General features: G+C 42.3%; 1 protein-coding gene across 3 annotated transcripts; it reads left to right on the top strand.

Moving 5' to 3' along the window:
- Positions 1 to 2,744: 2,744 nt before the first annotated feature.
- cdc42ep1b (CDC42 effector protein (Rho GTPase binding) 1b) lies at positions 2,745 to 16,293 on the top strand. 3 transcript variants are annotated; one of them, XM_086185790.1, is made up of 4 exons: positions 2,745 to 2,882; positions 9,415 to 9,902; positions 11,936 to 12,421; positions 15,124 to 16,293. In XM_086185790.1, the coding sequence occupies exons 3-4, from the start codon at positions 11,968 to 11,970 to the stop codon at positions 15,720 to 15,722; spliced, it is 1,053 nt and encodes a 350-aa protein (XP_086041916.1). In that variant the 5' UTR covers positions 2,745 to 2,882; positions 9,415 to 9,902; positions 11,936 to 11,967; the 3' UTR covers positions 15,723 to 16,293. The 3 variants fall into 3 exon arrangements, with proteins under 3 accessions (XP_086041916.1, XP_086041914.1, XP_086041915.1); XM_086185788.1 differs by having other exon boundaries at positions 11,878 to 12,421; XM_086185789.1 differs by lacking the exon at positions 2,745 to 2,882 and adding an exon at positions 3,380 to 3,858 and having other exon boundaries at positions 11,878 to 12,421.
- The last annotated feature ends 926 nt before the right edge of the window (positions 16,294 to 17,219 follow it).

The raw sequence follows: 17,219 nt of genomic DNA, 5'->3' as shown, positions 1-17,219 counted from the left end.
GTAATCGAATCAACTCACACCGAACAGGGATGATAGTGATAACTGTCGTAAATGCAAAGAGTTGAAGGTTTGTTTTTTTTGTGGCTACTTCTGAGAGACATTTCCTGTGAGGAAAAAAAAAATCCTCTGGCTTCTGGCAATCCATCACCTCCATCTCAAGACTGAAAGCTTTGTATTTGGTCTGTTTTTCCGCGCTCGTGTGGGTCCCTGTAATACTGCACTCCGATCTTGACTTGAATATGCAGCAAGGAGCGTCTGAACCCATAGGTCATAATAGCACACAATCCTCAAAACAACGCCTGTCCAAAAAAAGGACACGTGAATAAGTCCATTTATTTCTTTATTTACTGTTTTTACAGGTTACAGCAAAGACGGATGGAAAAACTCTGGGTGGGGTCAGCATAAAATGTTAATTAAAGGAGAGAAGTTCCCAACTTTAACAACGGCACTCAAACAGCACTAATAAATGGTTAACTGTACTTTCTAGACACATTAGCTAACTGTCAACTTATGGTAAACTAAGCACCTCTTATGGTTAACTAAGCATTAATGAACCACTAAAAATATACCTTTTTTTGTCAAAGTGTCTCTCGACCTTTGTTAACATGATGGATGATCAAATTCCTCTCCTTTTTATCTCTCTGCTTAGTTGTCTGCGTTCTTCATCCACATCTCTTTTATCCTTTATCTCTTCCTCAACTCAGTTCTTTGTTTCCGCTCCCTTCCCATCAGTCATGGGAAATTCTTTTACAGACAAAGAAATTCTGGAAATTGACGTCTGCTTTCCGCATCCACTGCAGATCACAGCCTGATCTGAGCTTTTGTTCCTCCCCAGGAATCTCTTGATTGTTTGTGTTATTTTACAACTCAGCACTAACATTCTTCCTTTAGACATCCGAGCCAAAACCACAGTCAAACCTTGTGTCACCGTCACAAGATCTGAATAAATCAACGTGAACAGCCGCTTCTCTGTTTAGTATCGATGTCATCATGACTGAAGGGATTCTAGGTAAAGCAAGTGCTGCATACTCATATCTCATCTGTCCTGCACAGTCTTGGTGTGATGCGATGTGTGTCCAGTCACCAGCCAATGAACTTCCGTGTCTGTTATGAAACCAGAAGTAAACAAAACTGCTGTAGCATCTAAATCATTCTGTTAAATAATCATCAACCATCCACTTCTACAAGATGGATGATGACGGACTGGTTGTCAGGCTCGTTACAAAAAGTGGAAAAGAACCGATACATGTGAAATATATCGCTATTTAAAAAAAAAAATATTAAAATGTCATTCGGATGGCCAAAAAAGTGTGAACACACATCTAAAAACGCATGCATGCTATTGCTGCCTGCACATTGTTGACGTGTGTATTTGTGTCCTGAGCAAGGTGAGGAGGTTACAGTGGAAAGAAAGGTTGATGACCCCAACGGGAGATTTCAAAGACATCATGCTCACACAAGAGAGTAAAGGTCAGGGGCGACAAATAAGTGTGCGTGTGTGTGTGTGTGTTGTGCGTGTGTGTGTTTGTGTGTGTGTGCGTGTGTGTGTGTGTGTGTGTGTGTGTGTGTGTACTTGTGGGTCCTGTCACATATTTGAAAATTTTCCCCATATTTGACTGAGGAATGACACTAAGTTCTCTTTCATATCGTTCCATCACATCTTAATGGTGGAAATGAAAAAAAAAAAGAATTCTATAGGATTTTAAAAAAAAACAACTTGGCCCACTACAGTTTAGATAGATTTAAGATGTTTTTGCACAGATGGTGGTGGGTTTACTTATTTTGGTGTTTCAAGACTGATGTGAAGTATAAACGTATAAAACTGTGAATCCATCCATCCATTGTCTTCCGCTTATTCCTGTTAAGGGTCAGGGGGTGGAGCCTATCCCAGTGGCTACGGGTAAGAGGCGGGGTTCAACCTGGACAGGTCACCAGTCCATCACAGGACCAACACATAGAGACAGACAACCATTCACACTCACAGTCACACCTACAGTCAATTTAGAGTATCAATCAGCCTCGTCCCCTCTTGATGTCTTTGGACTGTGGGAGGAAGCTGGAGTACCAGAGAGAACCCACACAGGAACAGGGAGAACATGCAGACTCACAGAAAGATCCAGTGATGGAGCCAGGACTCGAACCTGGAACCTTCTTGCTGTGAGGCCACAGTGCTGACCACTGCACAGCCGAGCCGCCTTGAGAATCTATCCTTTCAGACTTATAGTTCTGGACCCCACAAAGCTCCTCACACATGCCTGCACAGCCATCCTTCTGAGGACATATTTGGCCAAACTAAGCTTGATCAGCATGTAAACCTAACCACCTGCTGTTGTCAACGCAATCTGGGTTCTAAGTACAGTTTCTATATTACAGAGCCCTTTACTGGCAATAAGAGAGATAGAGACCACCAGACATAATTTGTTCCCTAAATGTAGTTGTTATGTCCTCTGAACTGAAAATGACTAAACTGGGGGAATAAGTTGTATCTTGGTGGATTAAAATATCTATTTTTCCTTTCTAACTCCACGTGGTCATTCCAGGGGTCCTTATTGACACTTATTACTTTTATTCCACAAATCGCTTAAGTTTCTTAAGCTTCTTTCCACAACTTCTCTTAGCGTCGCTTTAAACTGTCTTACGTATTCTAGGTTCCATTCGATAGCCATCAAGTCATTCTGGATCGAAACACCCACCCCTCCTCCTCCTCGTCCTCCTCCTCCTCCTCCTCCCCTCCATCTCCTTCATTCCACTTGCCTGCAGCCGCAACACAAAGCCGCTGCACCGATGCGCTGCTGGGATGTGAATTCCATGTCTAAACGGAAATATACGCAGCAAACTTCCAACCGAGGACGTCAACCGTTTTTCTTTTCGTTCACTTTAAGGTAAGTTTATCAACAGAGGGTTGTGTTGTGCTGAAACTTCAAATGGTTATGTAAAGTTCGGGGTTTAAGTGACTGCAAAGTTCTCTGGTTTTGTTTTTGTTTTTTAATATTTGCGTAAAGAGAAGTACATCGATCGCAGCTGATCCCAGTTGTGCCAGCAAAACTCTCCACACACACGATCAACTTTTCTATAGTCAAATACTGTTGCCATCCTTCTCTTGGGCGTTGAAACAGTTCATACGCACAAGTGCAAACGTTAGTGGTTGTGAAAGACTTGATTGAGTGCAAATTAGCACCATTTGTCAGGGATATCTGGCATATCTGGATTTATTTGGCATATGATTACTTAATGCATGTTTTCGTGTGCACCTACAATGATTTGCATTTAAGTTCATATACTGATAGAATGCAGGCTTTCCTTCGTGAAAGTAATCATAGACATAAAACAAATCAAAGGGTCGCTGGTTGGATCCCCTACTCTGATGGTTTCAACGTGAACATTGTGAAGTTCTTTGAGTGACATCAACCAGAAAAGTGCCATATAGACAGAAAACGTATAATTTAAGTTTTATATACAAAGCAACTGTTCAAGAGTCATTTCCAGATCTCAGACCAGTGAGCCGGATGCCAGTCAGCAAGCCTCTGATTACTAAACTTTAACATAGGCTGATACTGAGCGCTGATGCCCGCGTGCGATGTACTTGTTTACCTCTGACCCTGTATGGATGTGGTGTGATGTCATCATTGCTATAAAACGTGAACAAATTTGTCTCATCTGCTTTGACAGTTGCCCTCCGAGCTGCAGCTTTTATACTGGACGCATCAGCATTTGATTGGCGGGATCATCCAGTGTTGAAAACACTGACACCTTGTTGATATTTTTCTAACGCCGTCGGACCACCGTTACGCATCGACCGATTCTTCTTCGCTGCTCTGGAATAGCAGTCGCCTGTGGAAGCACAGCACAACTTCCTGTGTGAGAGACTGTGAGAGCATTGAAGAAGAATTGACTTCCTGTAGTTGCCAGCGATAACTGAGGGCAGTAGGGGCTCGTTTCAGGGCAAATAAATGCTTCATTTTAGCCAGCAGCAGGGGCATTTATGATAGAGGCAGTAGACAGGATACCAAACTATCCACAGATTGGTTCTGTTACACGGTGAAGTTACTTTTAAAATCGTGACGTTCTCCTGAGAGTGAGAAACCTTTTACTCGTGAAATAAAACAGGGCAAATGTGAAATTAATAACAATCTAAAGTGGTGATATGAGTTGGTGCCGATAATTAGATGTCAGTGTATCTTTAAGGGTCACGGAGGACATTGAGCCTGCGCTGCTACACATCAGTTAGACAGGAAATAAGAGCAGCATTCCTTTGACTTTAATGTTTCTGCACCTCTCTGTTTATGTTTGCTAGGTGGAAGTTTGAAGAGGCAGCGTTTCCTTATATGCTCTTTGTTATTCAGAGCTACTGAAAAGGAATGAGATGTGTTTGCCCTTTGCTGGCGGCCTTGTTTCCTCTGTATCTTGTCGACAGAAGTTCTTTGTGTGTGTATATATATATATATATATATATATATATATATATATATATATATATAAACGACTTAATGGAACCAGTGAATACAGGCGAGGGCTAACCCTGACCATGAAGACTGATGCGGTTGCTCAGCGGACAGCCAGTTTTCCACTTTGACGATATAAAAAAAAAAAAAAAAAAAATCTGAGGAGATCTAATGTGCTTTTTTTTGTGAGGTGTTTGGTTTACTCTGCAGAGCTTTAGGGAACGTATGAGAGGTAGGGAACAAGGACAGACTCACATCTCAATAATCTCATCTAACACATCTGCCACCAAACAACATGTACCTATGTTGGGGGCAACTTCCTGCAATTAAATAACGCTCTCCAAAGGTGATAAACGCGCCGAACCTTTACGGAATATTGATTATGTTCTTGGGACTTTTTTCTTTCTGTTTTGGCATTCCTGCATTGTAAAGTTCCCTCCATGACTTAAGGAGAAAATTCCTTTTGGTTTATTTTTATTGACACACTGCGACATTACAATTGAACACTGTAATTTAGGATGTAATGGATATGTTCCCATATGCTTCCATATGAAAATATTCCCTTTAGGGTTATGTTTGAGAAAAAAAAGCTCCCCAGCTCCAAACTGTAGGTTTATAGAACATTTGGAGTAAAAACGCACTGGTGTAAAGGACCTTGATTTGTAAAGTTTGTCTGTAAAGGAAAATGCAAGAACATTCCGTGCATTCTTGGAACGTTTGGAGGATCATTACTTTAAGAAGTTTCTAAATGGTGGAGATTCTGTCATGGATGGGAGGACATTATTTGTTGGAGATTCTGGGAATATTCAGGATGTTCTTAAAGCATTTAGGGAATGTTTTACAGTAGGAGAACATATGTAGTTATGTCTCTAGCTATTCACTCTATGCTTCCAGATTGTTTGGACAATTCAAAGTAACATAGTAAGGGAACGTCCTATGTAAATTCCCGTGAAACATGTAGGAATGTTACAAGAGCACATTTTACACAAGCCGGGATATTTCTGAGCAAGTTCTGGTAAATTCTAAATTTGTAGTTGGGGAATTTTGATCTCTTTAAATGTCCTGAAAGGAATATTTTTTATGAACTTGTAATGAACTATACAGGGACCACTCTCCTTACATCCCAACATTCCTCTGTAAAGTTGCAATATAACCAAAAAAATATCAGGAATAGAACATTCTCCCAATGCCACGGAGGGCACTTAATACTGTTGGACTTTCATGACTAAAAGGAGATGTTTTAGGAACATTCTCCTATGTCCTTCGAAGGTTGACGACAGTTCACTTTCTAAGAAAGGTATATGAATAATTTTTGTTGTGATTCGGCCCCATATTGATAAAATTGACATGATTAAGAGTCTTCATTGTGAGTGTCCAAGAAGTTTCACAAGATACTTTACACCTGTAGACATCTTGTGAGAAGGTTCACATTCACATTCGTAGCTGAGGACCCCCTTCTTCACCTTCAGCGCTCGTACATCCGCATAACTCTGTGTAGTCAGATGTCCTTTAAAGAGTAAACACACAGCACAAACACACATCCTCACCGTGAAGTGTGCTGCCACGTTGCAGCAGTAGAAAAGTACTCCTTGTAAAGTGAGTGCATATAGTATTTTCTGCACGCGTAATGGTTGGGGTGTTCTGACCTCAACCACCGTTTGCCAGTGCTGTAATAGGACCAAGGCGCTCTGGAGGGGACCCGTGACTCTGGTTTTGTGTGTGTGTGTGTGTGTGTGTGTGTGTGTGTGTGTGTGTGTGTGTGTGTGTGTGTGTGTGTGTGTGTGTGTGTGAGTGTGTGTGTGCGTTCAATGTACAAGTTCATAGATGAGGAGCTGTAATGTTATTGTCCCTCAATTTTTGGCTCCATGGTACCAGATGTTTGACTAGCTTGTGAATCTACTTGCAGCAGGCAGAGGGATGGAGGAGGGAAGCATGTTTTACTGTCTGTGTGTGCGTGTGTGTGCGTGTGTGCGTGTGCGTGTGTGTGTGTGTGTGTGTGTGTGTGTGTGTGTATGTGAGTGTGTGTGATTGTGTGACGGAGAGAAAACAGAAGAGAGATAAAAGACGGCAAGATGGATTAAAGGAAAGGGCTGAAATAGAAGTCTGGGAAAAAGCACATAAAGAAAGCAGGGAAAATGTGTTTCTCATCAGCATCCCCAGATCCTTTATTTGATGGCCATAATAGATGGCGTCCGGTCTGCTCTCCCCATCACACACTGTTCCCATTACACTTTCCAGCCCCCCAGTCTGTCTCTGTCTCTGCAATCAGTCACAGCAAACACTCTTGTTTATGGGGGTCTGCAGGTACAATTTTGGGATAAATAACATGTTTAGCAGATCTAAATGTCTCTCTGTACACTTCTAACAAGGCTTGTTTTCTGCCCCAAGTGAAATTCTGTTGTTGGTACAGCACTTTATTACACATGAAGACATCCAGTTAAGGTATGCTTACTCCTCGCAAAGCCATATAAAACACTGACATGGGATTAAAGAAATTGGCGGCTATAAAATCAGGAGAAAACATGGTAACAGCTCACTAAAATGTAGTAAATTAGACATCAGATTGCCCAAACGCAGCACCACGACGGTGCACAGATGAAAGAGGACAAACTATCTATGAATTTTTGAATGATTTCCAAATTATTTGTATCCATTTAGGAGGAGGATCAATCAGTAGGACTTGTGCACCATTAAGAGCGAACACTTAAAGGAGGAATTTATTTCCCTCAAAAAAGCGCTTCGAAATGTAACATATGAATCTTTTTCCTCCTTTTTCATTGAGTCTTTTAATTAGACACACTCCTAACCACCTCTACCAACTACTCATTCATTCATATGACTTTAATGCTTAAACAGCTATTTTTTTTAACCAATTGTTACTCTCTGTGACAACTTGAAAACAAAAATACCCAATTGGAACGCATAATTATTGATCCTACTGTCAGTCCCACATTGCATTATAGAGGGCCTTCATTCTGGACCAGTGCCTTCAAAATGATAGTTTCACTATTTTTCAACAGACTGAACCATTTTCTCTCTTTTTTTTCTGTTCTCTAATAGTCGTCACATTGCTGCATTATGGAAACTTTCTATGATCAAAATCAGGGATAAGTCAGTGACTAGCAGGCAGTTTAAAAACCCTTCATACTTTAGGGGTCAAAATGTCTCATTGAAACCCACAGCAATTGCACTTTTTGATCCCACAAATCATGAAGCAATACGCTCCAACAAAGTCTTTAAATAAGAATCCTAATTTCTTTAAAAAAAAACAAAAAAACTGTGTTCTTGATGGTCGTTGGCATATTCCAAACATCAGTGTTTACATGTCTTTGTCCCATTCTGCAAATAGGACTCAAGTCTTATGGAAAATAGTAAAAATGATCATTTGAATTTGTGGACTGAAAGCCTAACATAATGAAGTGTCTGCTTTTATTCTGTAACAGTAGTCAAGTATTACAGATCAAATACTTGCAGTTGTGACGGAGTTCTAGTTGACGGTTTTAGCCCCTAAAGTGTTTTGTACACAGTGTCATTATCTCCTTATCCTAGGTGCTGATGGTGAAACTTCACACATTAGATAAAAATACACACTCTCACCTGCATTTATGCTGTTTGTATTCACACATCTAAAATTTTGCATAGAAAGATGAGTGTGAATCCTCCCCTGCTTCATGATTCGACAGCACAACACTTCCTCAGTTGTCTGTGTGACTACACATGGCCGCTTCTTCTATCAGTTAATATGAACTGGTAAATATGAATTTTCTTTTTCCTGGATTTTTTTTTTGAATCACTTGCTGCTTCTCTCTGCATTCCTCTCCCATGATGTGAGCATGTAGGATGCAGCCTGACCTGTGCCTGGAACCCAAAGTTAAATGTGTCCTTGATCCCGGCAGTAATTGAAACTCGGCAACTTTATTGTCCAACTGAAGCTGGAAAACCAACAATTTAGAGGACTAATAACTGATCGTGTCTGCATTGAGGCAGAATATGCCATTTCTACATCATACTGCATCTTAGAGTCGAGGGATTTTTACACCCCTAATAAAATGGAGGACAGGATCAAAATGTCACCAGAGGCAGGCCAGAGTTTCATTTATTGAATGCTCATAGCATGTGGAACAAAGTGCTTGTGTCATGTCGTAGCGCGGAGGAGGTTCTGATATTTATGTATCCAAACTTCTGGCCTCCAGTGTCTCACTTGCTGTTTATCTGCCTTTCACCTTCTTGTGCAAAGGCTCTAATCTCCCCCTTACACTAAATGAAATTGAGGGATTAGGCAACAGCTAGAACTTGTTTTTCTTCCTCCCTCCCCTTCATGGAAGGTCGCTGTCCTAAATTCTACTACTCCTCCTGTCACGTAAGGATACTCATCATCGCTTCCTTCATATTTGTTACCCTTTCTTGTGTCGCGCTGTTGAATTGATGAAAAACCGGGATTAGATGAAGATTTACTGAAGGTAATCTGAGCCCACGCCAGTGCGCAGTACGAGTGGCACCATCACCTTCACGCAGGTGCTGATTGGACTGGCAGCAGTCCCAACTAGTGACACCAGCTGCCCATGACTTTAATCCGCTGGAGGTCACGTGTTTGGAGCTTACAACGCTTCTATTCCTAGGAGTAATTTCATCAACGGATGTTAAATTATAGAGTTTAACCAGAACAACCAGACATACGTTCCTTTGGAGACTCTTTATAATGATTGTGTGTGATATCATTACACATATTTGACTCTGCAGAAACTAAAAGAAAGTGTCTGTGCTGAAATTGATACGAGTTAAGAGCCGATTTAGAAAGTAAAGGACCGTATAAAATTCCTGGTCAGGTTTTATTTGACAGCTTCAGTCCATGAACAAATTCCTCTCCGCTGACAACACTAACAGAGAAGCTTTCCCAGCAATCCAGAGTGTGTTCAGAGTGTGTCTTTATTCTAGTTTGTAACGCTCTTCTTTATTTGTGTGTTCTTTCTAGTTGGCCTTAAGCGAACTGAATGAAAACAGAGAAGCCCCCTACTTGGAAGCCACCAGAGGACTAAGTGGATTGCAGAAGGCAGAGAGCAAGTGAGGGGGTCAGAGAAGGAGGGAAGACAGAGGAGATTAGGAGCTAATCCAGCGCACCGTCAATCTCAAAGGATCTTTCTTCCAGGACGACACAGACAAAACAGTTGCTGGATTACAGCGATTTGCTTGATTGCCTGCTACAAGGCAGCATCACCCCCCTTTGTTCCTTCATTCTAATCGTTTTCGTTGCCTCTCTTTGGTGAAGGAAGAACAGTGGGACACGGCGTTTGGGCCACCAGGCTGGTGGCAGGATGTCAGTGTGATGCCACACACACACATTAACAAGCGCGGATAAACCTCATCAGTGGGAGATGATGCACGGCGGTGGAGCCACCCTGCTGTCTTTGCCTGGACTTTGAGTTCTACTGAATACACACATTCACAAAGGACCTCCTGCCAGTAAGCAACCGAGAGGAGATGCGTTGATTTTCAGCTATGTTTTAGATATCATGCTTGAAAATTATGAGACTGTAGATGGTTCCTGAATCTTAAAGCATATGGGAGCAATCATAGATGAGCTTTATGATCACTAATGACATATTTCTGAGGAAAGTAGGGTTAAAAAGAGAGTAGTAGTAGTCATCAGGTTTGTGTGTAAACTACCTTGAACTCAAATAATCCTGGGGAGGGAAACCCCTGCCTGTGAGAAATTGGCCTATAAAGTGATTTAATCCAATTACAGAGTTGTTTATAAAGTTTAACAAGTGCTCAGGCCCAAGGATCTAGTCCCATTTTGTTTTTAATATTCTTTCTGCTACGTAAAAGTGTTAATGACATAGTTGGTTTAAAAGTAAATTAACTATGCTTTAGTTTTACAAGACCTCCCTAAAGCCCTGGGAAGTGATTAGCGTGTAGATGGGAGGGGCGGGAGGCAGTTAACTGTTTACAAACTGAGGCAACTTACTACTACGACAAACTAGACTTCAGTTTCTATTTTAAGAACAGGCAAGTGAGGTGAGAGTGACGTTTCCAAGTGAGGTTGTTGGGTGCAAAATTAATTTCAAGGAACATGTGCTTATTGTCTTCCCTCCTCAGAGTCAAGAAGATAGATACCCGTCTCTCCTCTGTGCACGCACGAGACCTGCTGGATGCTAGTTAGCTTAGAACAATGAATGGCTACGGATGGGAAGTGTTAGCATGCCTCAGTCAAAGTCATCAAATTCTCTTTAATCCAAAATAGTCTCATCATGGTCGACTGTAAGAGGGTGAATTACTTCTGGACCAACCAAGATACTGAACTGTATCTTTTTGGACCAGAATATACAGAGAGAGTCCGGGTTTGGTGGCTGAGCAAGCAAGACAGCGGTACGATAACACTGCCCACCCTCTACCATTCATTGTGCTAAGCTTGTTAGCAGGCAGCTGGTCTCTGAGGGTCTCAGCTCCCTAATGCACACACAGAGGAGAGAAGGAGCGAAATATTTTGGTCTGGGTTTGGGGGGGCGACGGCGTATCAGCGCTGCTCCTACGATGTTGGCGTGTTCCTTTAAGGGCTTACAAACAGATTTGTGTCCGTACCCATTAACATAGAAGCCAACTATGCTCAAGTAGGGATCTTCCAAGTAAAGCTGTACTTTTAGAACAAATATCTGACTGAAATCATACATTAATCTTTTTGAGGTTGGAGTAGCATACTTAGATCATGCGGTTGCACATCAGTTTTCCCAGGCATGTTTATCGTAAACTTCAGTTTGTCCCACATTGACCTTGGTGTTCTGCGTACATTCTTTCAGTCTAGCAGTTTTTACACCTAACATTCCGAGGGAGGACAAACTTCTTTCCATAAATCAGTTCTTCCCCTTTTGTTGCTTCTAAGGACAACGACAGTATTAAAAGGCCTAACGTGCATGTAAGCATATAGAATGACATGGTCCTCCAGTTCCGAAAGCCAAGTGAATCAAGTTAAAATGTTTGTCTGACTGAAACCATGTCTCGATGTGCTTGCAGGCTGGAGTTTGTATTCCTAAACTGTTCCCAGCCTGCCCCAAAGTCTCCAACCACAAAACCAGAGGAAAAAAGATGTGACCTCGTATTTCATCGTCTTTGTTATTTCTGAGTGAAAGCTGCTGCTGTGCACTGGTTTTCTGCTGAGTGTTTGGTCGTTTTAGACAGACGGGAAACTCTAGCTGTGCATGAGAGGAGGAGAGAAAGGAAAAACAGAGAAGGATGTAGACCAGGACTTTACTGACTCCACTTCCATGCTGGCATCTTTCAAAGATCTGAGAGGGAGACGGTGCCAGCAGTGAATTAATAGTCGCCTGGCTGTGTGGAGAATGGATTACACACATATTCTCTGCAGACTGTGCAACCACATATTTGTGTTTTCTGTCTTTACGGTCAAGTCATTTCACTCTTTCTCTCTCTGGTTTTTCAGTGGATCCTGACTGGAATTCTAACCTGACTGACCTGTAATTCTGATGTTTGTTTTCAAGTTAAAGGAAAATTACAAATCATCTCAGCCACCATGAGTCTGGGGAAACTGCCAGCGATTAAGGGCCTTGTGTCTGGCTCTCAAGAGAAACGTCGTTTCAAGAGCGACCTCTCTGTGGACATGATCAGCCCTCCACTGGGCGACTTCCGACATACAATGCATGTTGGCCGTGGCGGGGACGTGTTCGGGGACACTTCCTTCCTCAGCAACTATGGGGGTGTTAGGGAGCCAGGAAGCCCGGATTCTGCAAACAGTTCCAAGTCAACCGGTTTCTTCACGCGCACCTTTCGGCACATACGGAAGAACTCGGGACCTCGGCCTCGGGGGGGCTCCCGTGACTTCTCATCCCCACCGCCAGACATCTCACCAATAATCAAGAATGCCATCTCCCTGCCACAGCTCAACATCGACTCTCCCAACGGGTGCCTGCAGAGGGTGATGTTCCCCAGCTCCATCAGCTCAACAGATAACTCCATCTGCACATATGGTGAGATAATACAGATAATCAGCTCCAGCATGGGTGGGGGGCCCGTGTGAAGCATCTTAGCAGCTTGATAGGCAGCATTAGAGGGGGGACAGGGTCGTGAACTCATCAGGGAAATGAAGCAACACTCCAATATGAACTCAACAATAGTGCAGAAATGATCATTTCATATACAGAAGCTATCAGGCGACCTCATCTGTGTCATTATTTAAATGAAACGAATATTAAAGAATTAAAAGAATATCGTTCAATGCATCACTTTTACAAAGTATATTTTAAACAAATACAGAACTATAAATGTTAGCTTCTGAACTGAGTGATTTGGCTGGGCTGTAAGGGCAATCATACATCAAGCATAATCATTTTACATGACGATTCTGGTGATTCAATTTGCAAACTAATTTACTGAATTACACAATGTTCTAATAGAGAGAACGCATGCAAAATGAATATTATAGAACATAACTACGAAATTCTGACGGCTCCATCGCAACAAGTCATTGTGACCTACATTCAAACCATGCGCTTGTGTCCTAAATGAAATGTTAAGCGTCGTTTTGTCATCTTTGGGTTCAGTAAACTCATACTTACACAACACTGAATGGAAAGGTCCAGAAGGTCAACGCAAAACGTGATCAGGATCGGTGGTGGAAGTGTGAGCTGCAGCTCAGAGGAAGAACAGCCGAGATGGAAAGTTACCAAATATTTCAATCATTTGTTACTGTACTCAGGTTGTTTCAGACCAACATCTTCTTACTGCTGGTTACATTTTGAAAACAAGCTTGTTACTTTATTTTTATGTACTGAGCAGAATTTTTTTAGTAAAACCTAAAAGGTTTGGATATTTAGAATTCTGTTGCTGATTATGCTAATGGTTTTATGAATTTGAGCGAGGTTGAAGTTCATTATTATCCACTTTGGCCTTTTTAAAAAAAAAAAAACTTAAACTCTATTATTACTTAATATTTTTCACTTTCACTACTTTTTTGACATGTCTGCATTCGTACATGGGCAAAGGATGAGTCCGCTTTTTTCAGCTGTCAAGAACATCACCCAGATCAGTACGGACCAGACAGAATGAAGCGCTGCAGCGAAAAGCAGGTCTATAAATGTCTATGCGCATACAAGCAGCTGCCCCCCTTTTCAGTGTTGTTCCCACATTCCTCCAAGACAACCAGCAAACAGTTGGCCTTCTTCTGAGTCATCTGAAATCACCTAGGCAACACCTGTGCACAATTAGGCCTTCAAGCACAAACACACACAGCTGGTTAGGGAGAAAGAAAGATACTTTATGGGCATCTCCTGTCATCTTTGTGTGCCTGAATGGACAAAACAAACAAGCCATTCATTTCCCAACCAATCAGAGACGACCAGGCAGCAGCGTGCAGGATGTGGACTGGAAATCCCCCTTTCTGCTTCCAGGTTCATTACTCAGGTCAAAAGGAATTTGCCAAACTGAGTAATGTGGAGGCGGCGTAAAGACTCGACGAACTGAGTAGTGATGGGAGCCTTTTGTCGTTGCTTTGGCGTCCATGTCATTACACAGTTTTTAATTGGTCTTTTCATGAACACTCAATTGCTTTTGACACGAGTTTATTGGAACTTTGTGAGCTTATTATTCGCTGCTGTGCAAATTTCACTCTCGAAAGTAAAAATTGAGGAAATGAAGTGTCTTATTTTTGTATTGACTGTATTAATTAGGAAAATTGTGGCTTTTCTGCAAATTCATGCATATGATTCATGCATCATATCTGTTGTATTAATCCAGAGGCGATACTCTCTGCAACAACTTCCCATCATGTTACTGTAAGGTTAAAAATGGTCCCTCTGTCTTTCGTTGCTGCGCTGCTGCTGCTCTTTCATATCCGGTTGTCTACCATCTCACATTTGCAGAAGCGAGTGACAGAGAGACAGAGAGCTCCCTGCAGGGGGAGGCGTTGTGGAAAACACAAGAAGTTATAGGTTGTTACATACTGCCGCCATCTGATGGAGAGAGTGAACTGCTGGACAACGGCTCTGTTAAAAAACAAGAACTCCTGATTTAAAAACTCAATATACATTCAACGATTACTTTGTTTTAAGTATTAAATCAGTTTGTTTTAAAATATTCTTCGGCTGTGAACAACAGTATTTTTATTCGATATCCTTCAGAAATAATCGTTTTTAATCCTGCAGTTCTTTTGACTGACGCTTGTATCTCCAAAAGGGGAACTCTGTGAGCCCGGAGAGACTTTCTTTGATATGATTTCCAAAATTCTAAATAAAAAAGAAGAAGTGTGAAACAGTCCTTTCACAGTGACCTTTGGTATCCCAAATCTTTTCAAGTCATCCAAAAGTCCCAGTGGACATTTATAGCGCACATGAAGAATTTTCCTCAAGTTGCTCCTCCAAGGTGACCTTGACCTTTGGTATTTGACCACCTAATCTTTTCAGGTCATCGCTGAGTCCCAGTGGAAATTTGTTCCAAATCTGAAGAGACTCAGAATTGAATCTGTTCCTCGGATATCATATCAGTGAGAACTGGATAGTCGGCACAGCTGACGCTGTGGCAGAGGCATTCAAGTCCAGCCATGTGTCAGTTAATCATTCGTGGAGCGTTTGTACCAAGAAAAAATAATCAGTAACCAAGTGTGTGCTCTATGAGGTTCTCCTTCTGTTGTCATTATTCCAGTAACTGGAGCATGTTTGCCTCTGTGTGTTTGCAGGTCTCCAGTCTGGATTTGTCACTCTGCCCCGCCTCTCTCGCCTTGACAGACAGCTTCAAGTTGGAGACACCCAGAAAGGGTCTCTACTAGACAGTACCGTCGCCACGCTGACTCGTTCCGACTCGCTTACCTCCTTCACAGTTGACCTTGGCCCCTCCCTTATGTCTGAAGTACTGAGCTTGATTGACAAGCCAAGCTGCCTTCAGATGTCCAATCATAGCCTGACAGCAGCTGAGGAGGAAGAGGATGAGGACTCTCTGATGGAGACACCAGTGCAGAGCCCTGGGGTGACTTCACCCAACCCTTCAGTGAACTGGAACATGAACAACAGGGAGCACCCTCGTGGCTCCAACTGGACAGAAGCAGAGGAGGTGAGGAGGTCTCTCAGGAGGACACCAGATGCGTCCACTAGATCTCCTCAAAGAGTGGAACCTGTAATGGAGACAGAAAGGTTCCAGATGGCAGCTGATGTGCTGTCTCGTCATTATGGTGGAGGCTCCTTTAAAAGGATGAACAGCAACCCCACCTCCCCTGCTTTCCCCTTCGTCCGCAAAACACCATACGTCTTCTCTGAGGAGGAGGAGGAGATCAAAGTCTAGATGTTGGAACCTTCTGAGAGCCCTGCACCTTCTCTGATACACTCATAATAGCTGCCACCATTTTCTACAACTGATTTAAACTATTGTGTGTTTCACCGAAACCATTCACTTCTTTAGTTTCGTTAGTAATAAAGATTTAAAAGCGGATTAGTACTACAGCTGTCATGCTCATGTCGGGTGTGACTCGATAATGTCAACAACCGTTCGTCGGATGGACATTAAATGTGACGTGAACATTGCTGGTGCCTCAAGGAGGTGCAGTGCTGAATTTGAAGTCTGGGGTAGGTTCACTGACTGAGATGAGGGGCAGAAAGAATGGCATCAAAGTCAGAGGGAGGTTTTGTGACATCACATGCCCCCCCCCCCTCCCCCCCCAACAACAAACACTGCACTGGTAATCATGACATGAGCAAAAAACTGTTGTGTACATCAATAACAAACAATTAATGTCTGTGGTTCTGACTATATCTTCTCACTTTAACAAATGTTAACATATTTAGGTGAATAGATTTGGACATTTTGTAAAAAAACAACAACAACAACAACATGTTTCATATAATAAAACACTGACTCACAAGAGATGTTTCACTCTTTAAAATCTGTGCTCACAAGTTTTACTGCAACAATCGAGACCCACATCCTGAATATACAGAATTTAAAAAAGCTGATGTGGATATCCCCTCTGATTTCATCATGGTGGAATCTTGAACATTTCATTACCTATAATACACCAGAGGAACCCTAAGAAGAATATTACAGGAGACTTCAGTATGTGAAGGTGACGGATGGGTAAGTATTCATTTCATCTACCATACATTGCAAAACTCTCTTAATAAAAAAAACCCCTCCTAAATACAGGACAGCTAACTGATATTTTAGAACTGATCATTCTGAGGGAATAAACCCAAGCACGTGACGCACCTACAGGACCACAACTTGGGACCCCCCATATCACGAGGAACCTGCTGCAGACAGACCAGCATGCGTTCAGGTCTCCAGTGTGGAAATGATCAGTGGGGGGAAGTAGTGGTCGGAATCTCTGGTGTTGGCCGAGGTGGTGGTTCTGGTGAGAAGGAACGGCGCTCCTCCTGTTCTGTTACAGTTTCCTGTGAGAGGAAGTTTCCTTTTTCTGATGGAACAATTTTTGATGAATGATTTGGAATCTTGGGCTGCACGGTGGTGCAGTGGTCAGCGCTGTGGCCTCACAGCAAGAAGCTTGCGGGTTCGAGTACGAGCGGGGTCTTTCTGTGTGAGTCTCCATGTTCTCCCTGTTCCTGTGTGGGTTCTCTCTGGTACTCCAGCTTCCTACCACAGTCCAAAGACATCAAGAGGGGACGAGGCTGATTGATACTCTAAATTGACCGTAGGTGTGACTGTGAGTGTGAATGTTGTCTGTCTCTATGGTTAAATCATATTAAGAACAAACAAACACACCTGGCACTTCTTCTGCCACTAGATGGCAGCACCTGCGACCAATCCAACTTGAAGCATTTTGTC

Source organism: Aulostomus chinensis, chromosome 18, assembly GCF_037954235.1.
Source record: "Aulostomus chinensis isolate RoL2024-O1b breed Wild chromosome 18, RoL_Achi_v1.0, whole genome shotgun sequence".
Lineage (NCBI taxonomy): Eukaryota > Metazoa > Chordata > Actinopteri > Syngnathiformes > Aulostomidae > Aulostomus > Aulostomus chinensis.
Note: the sequence above shows the minus strand (reverse complement) of the source record. Positions and strands in the feature narration are given on the sequence as shown.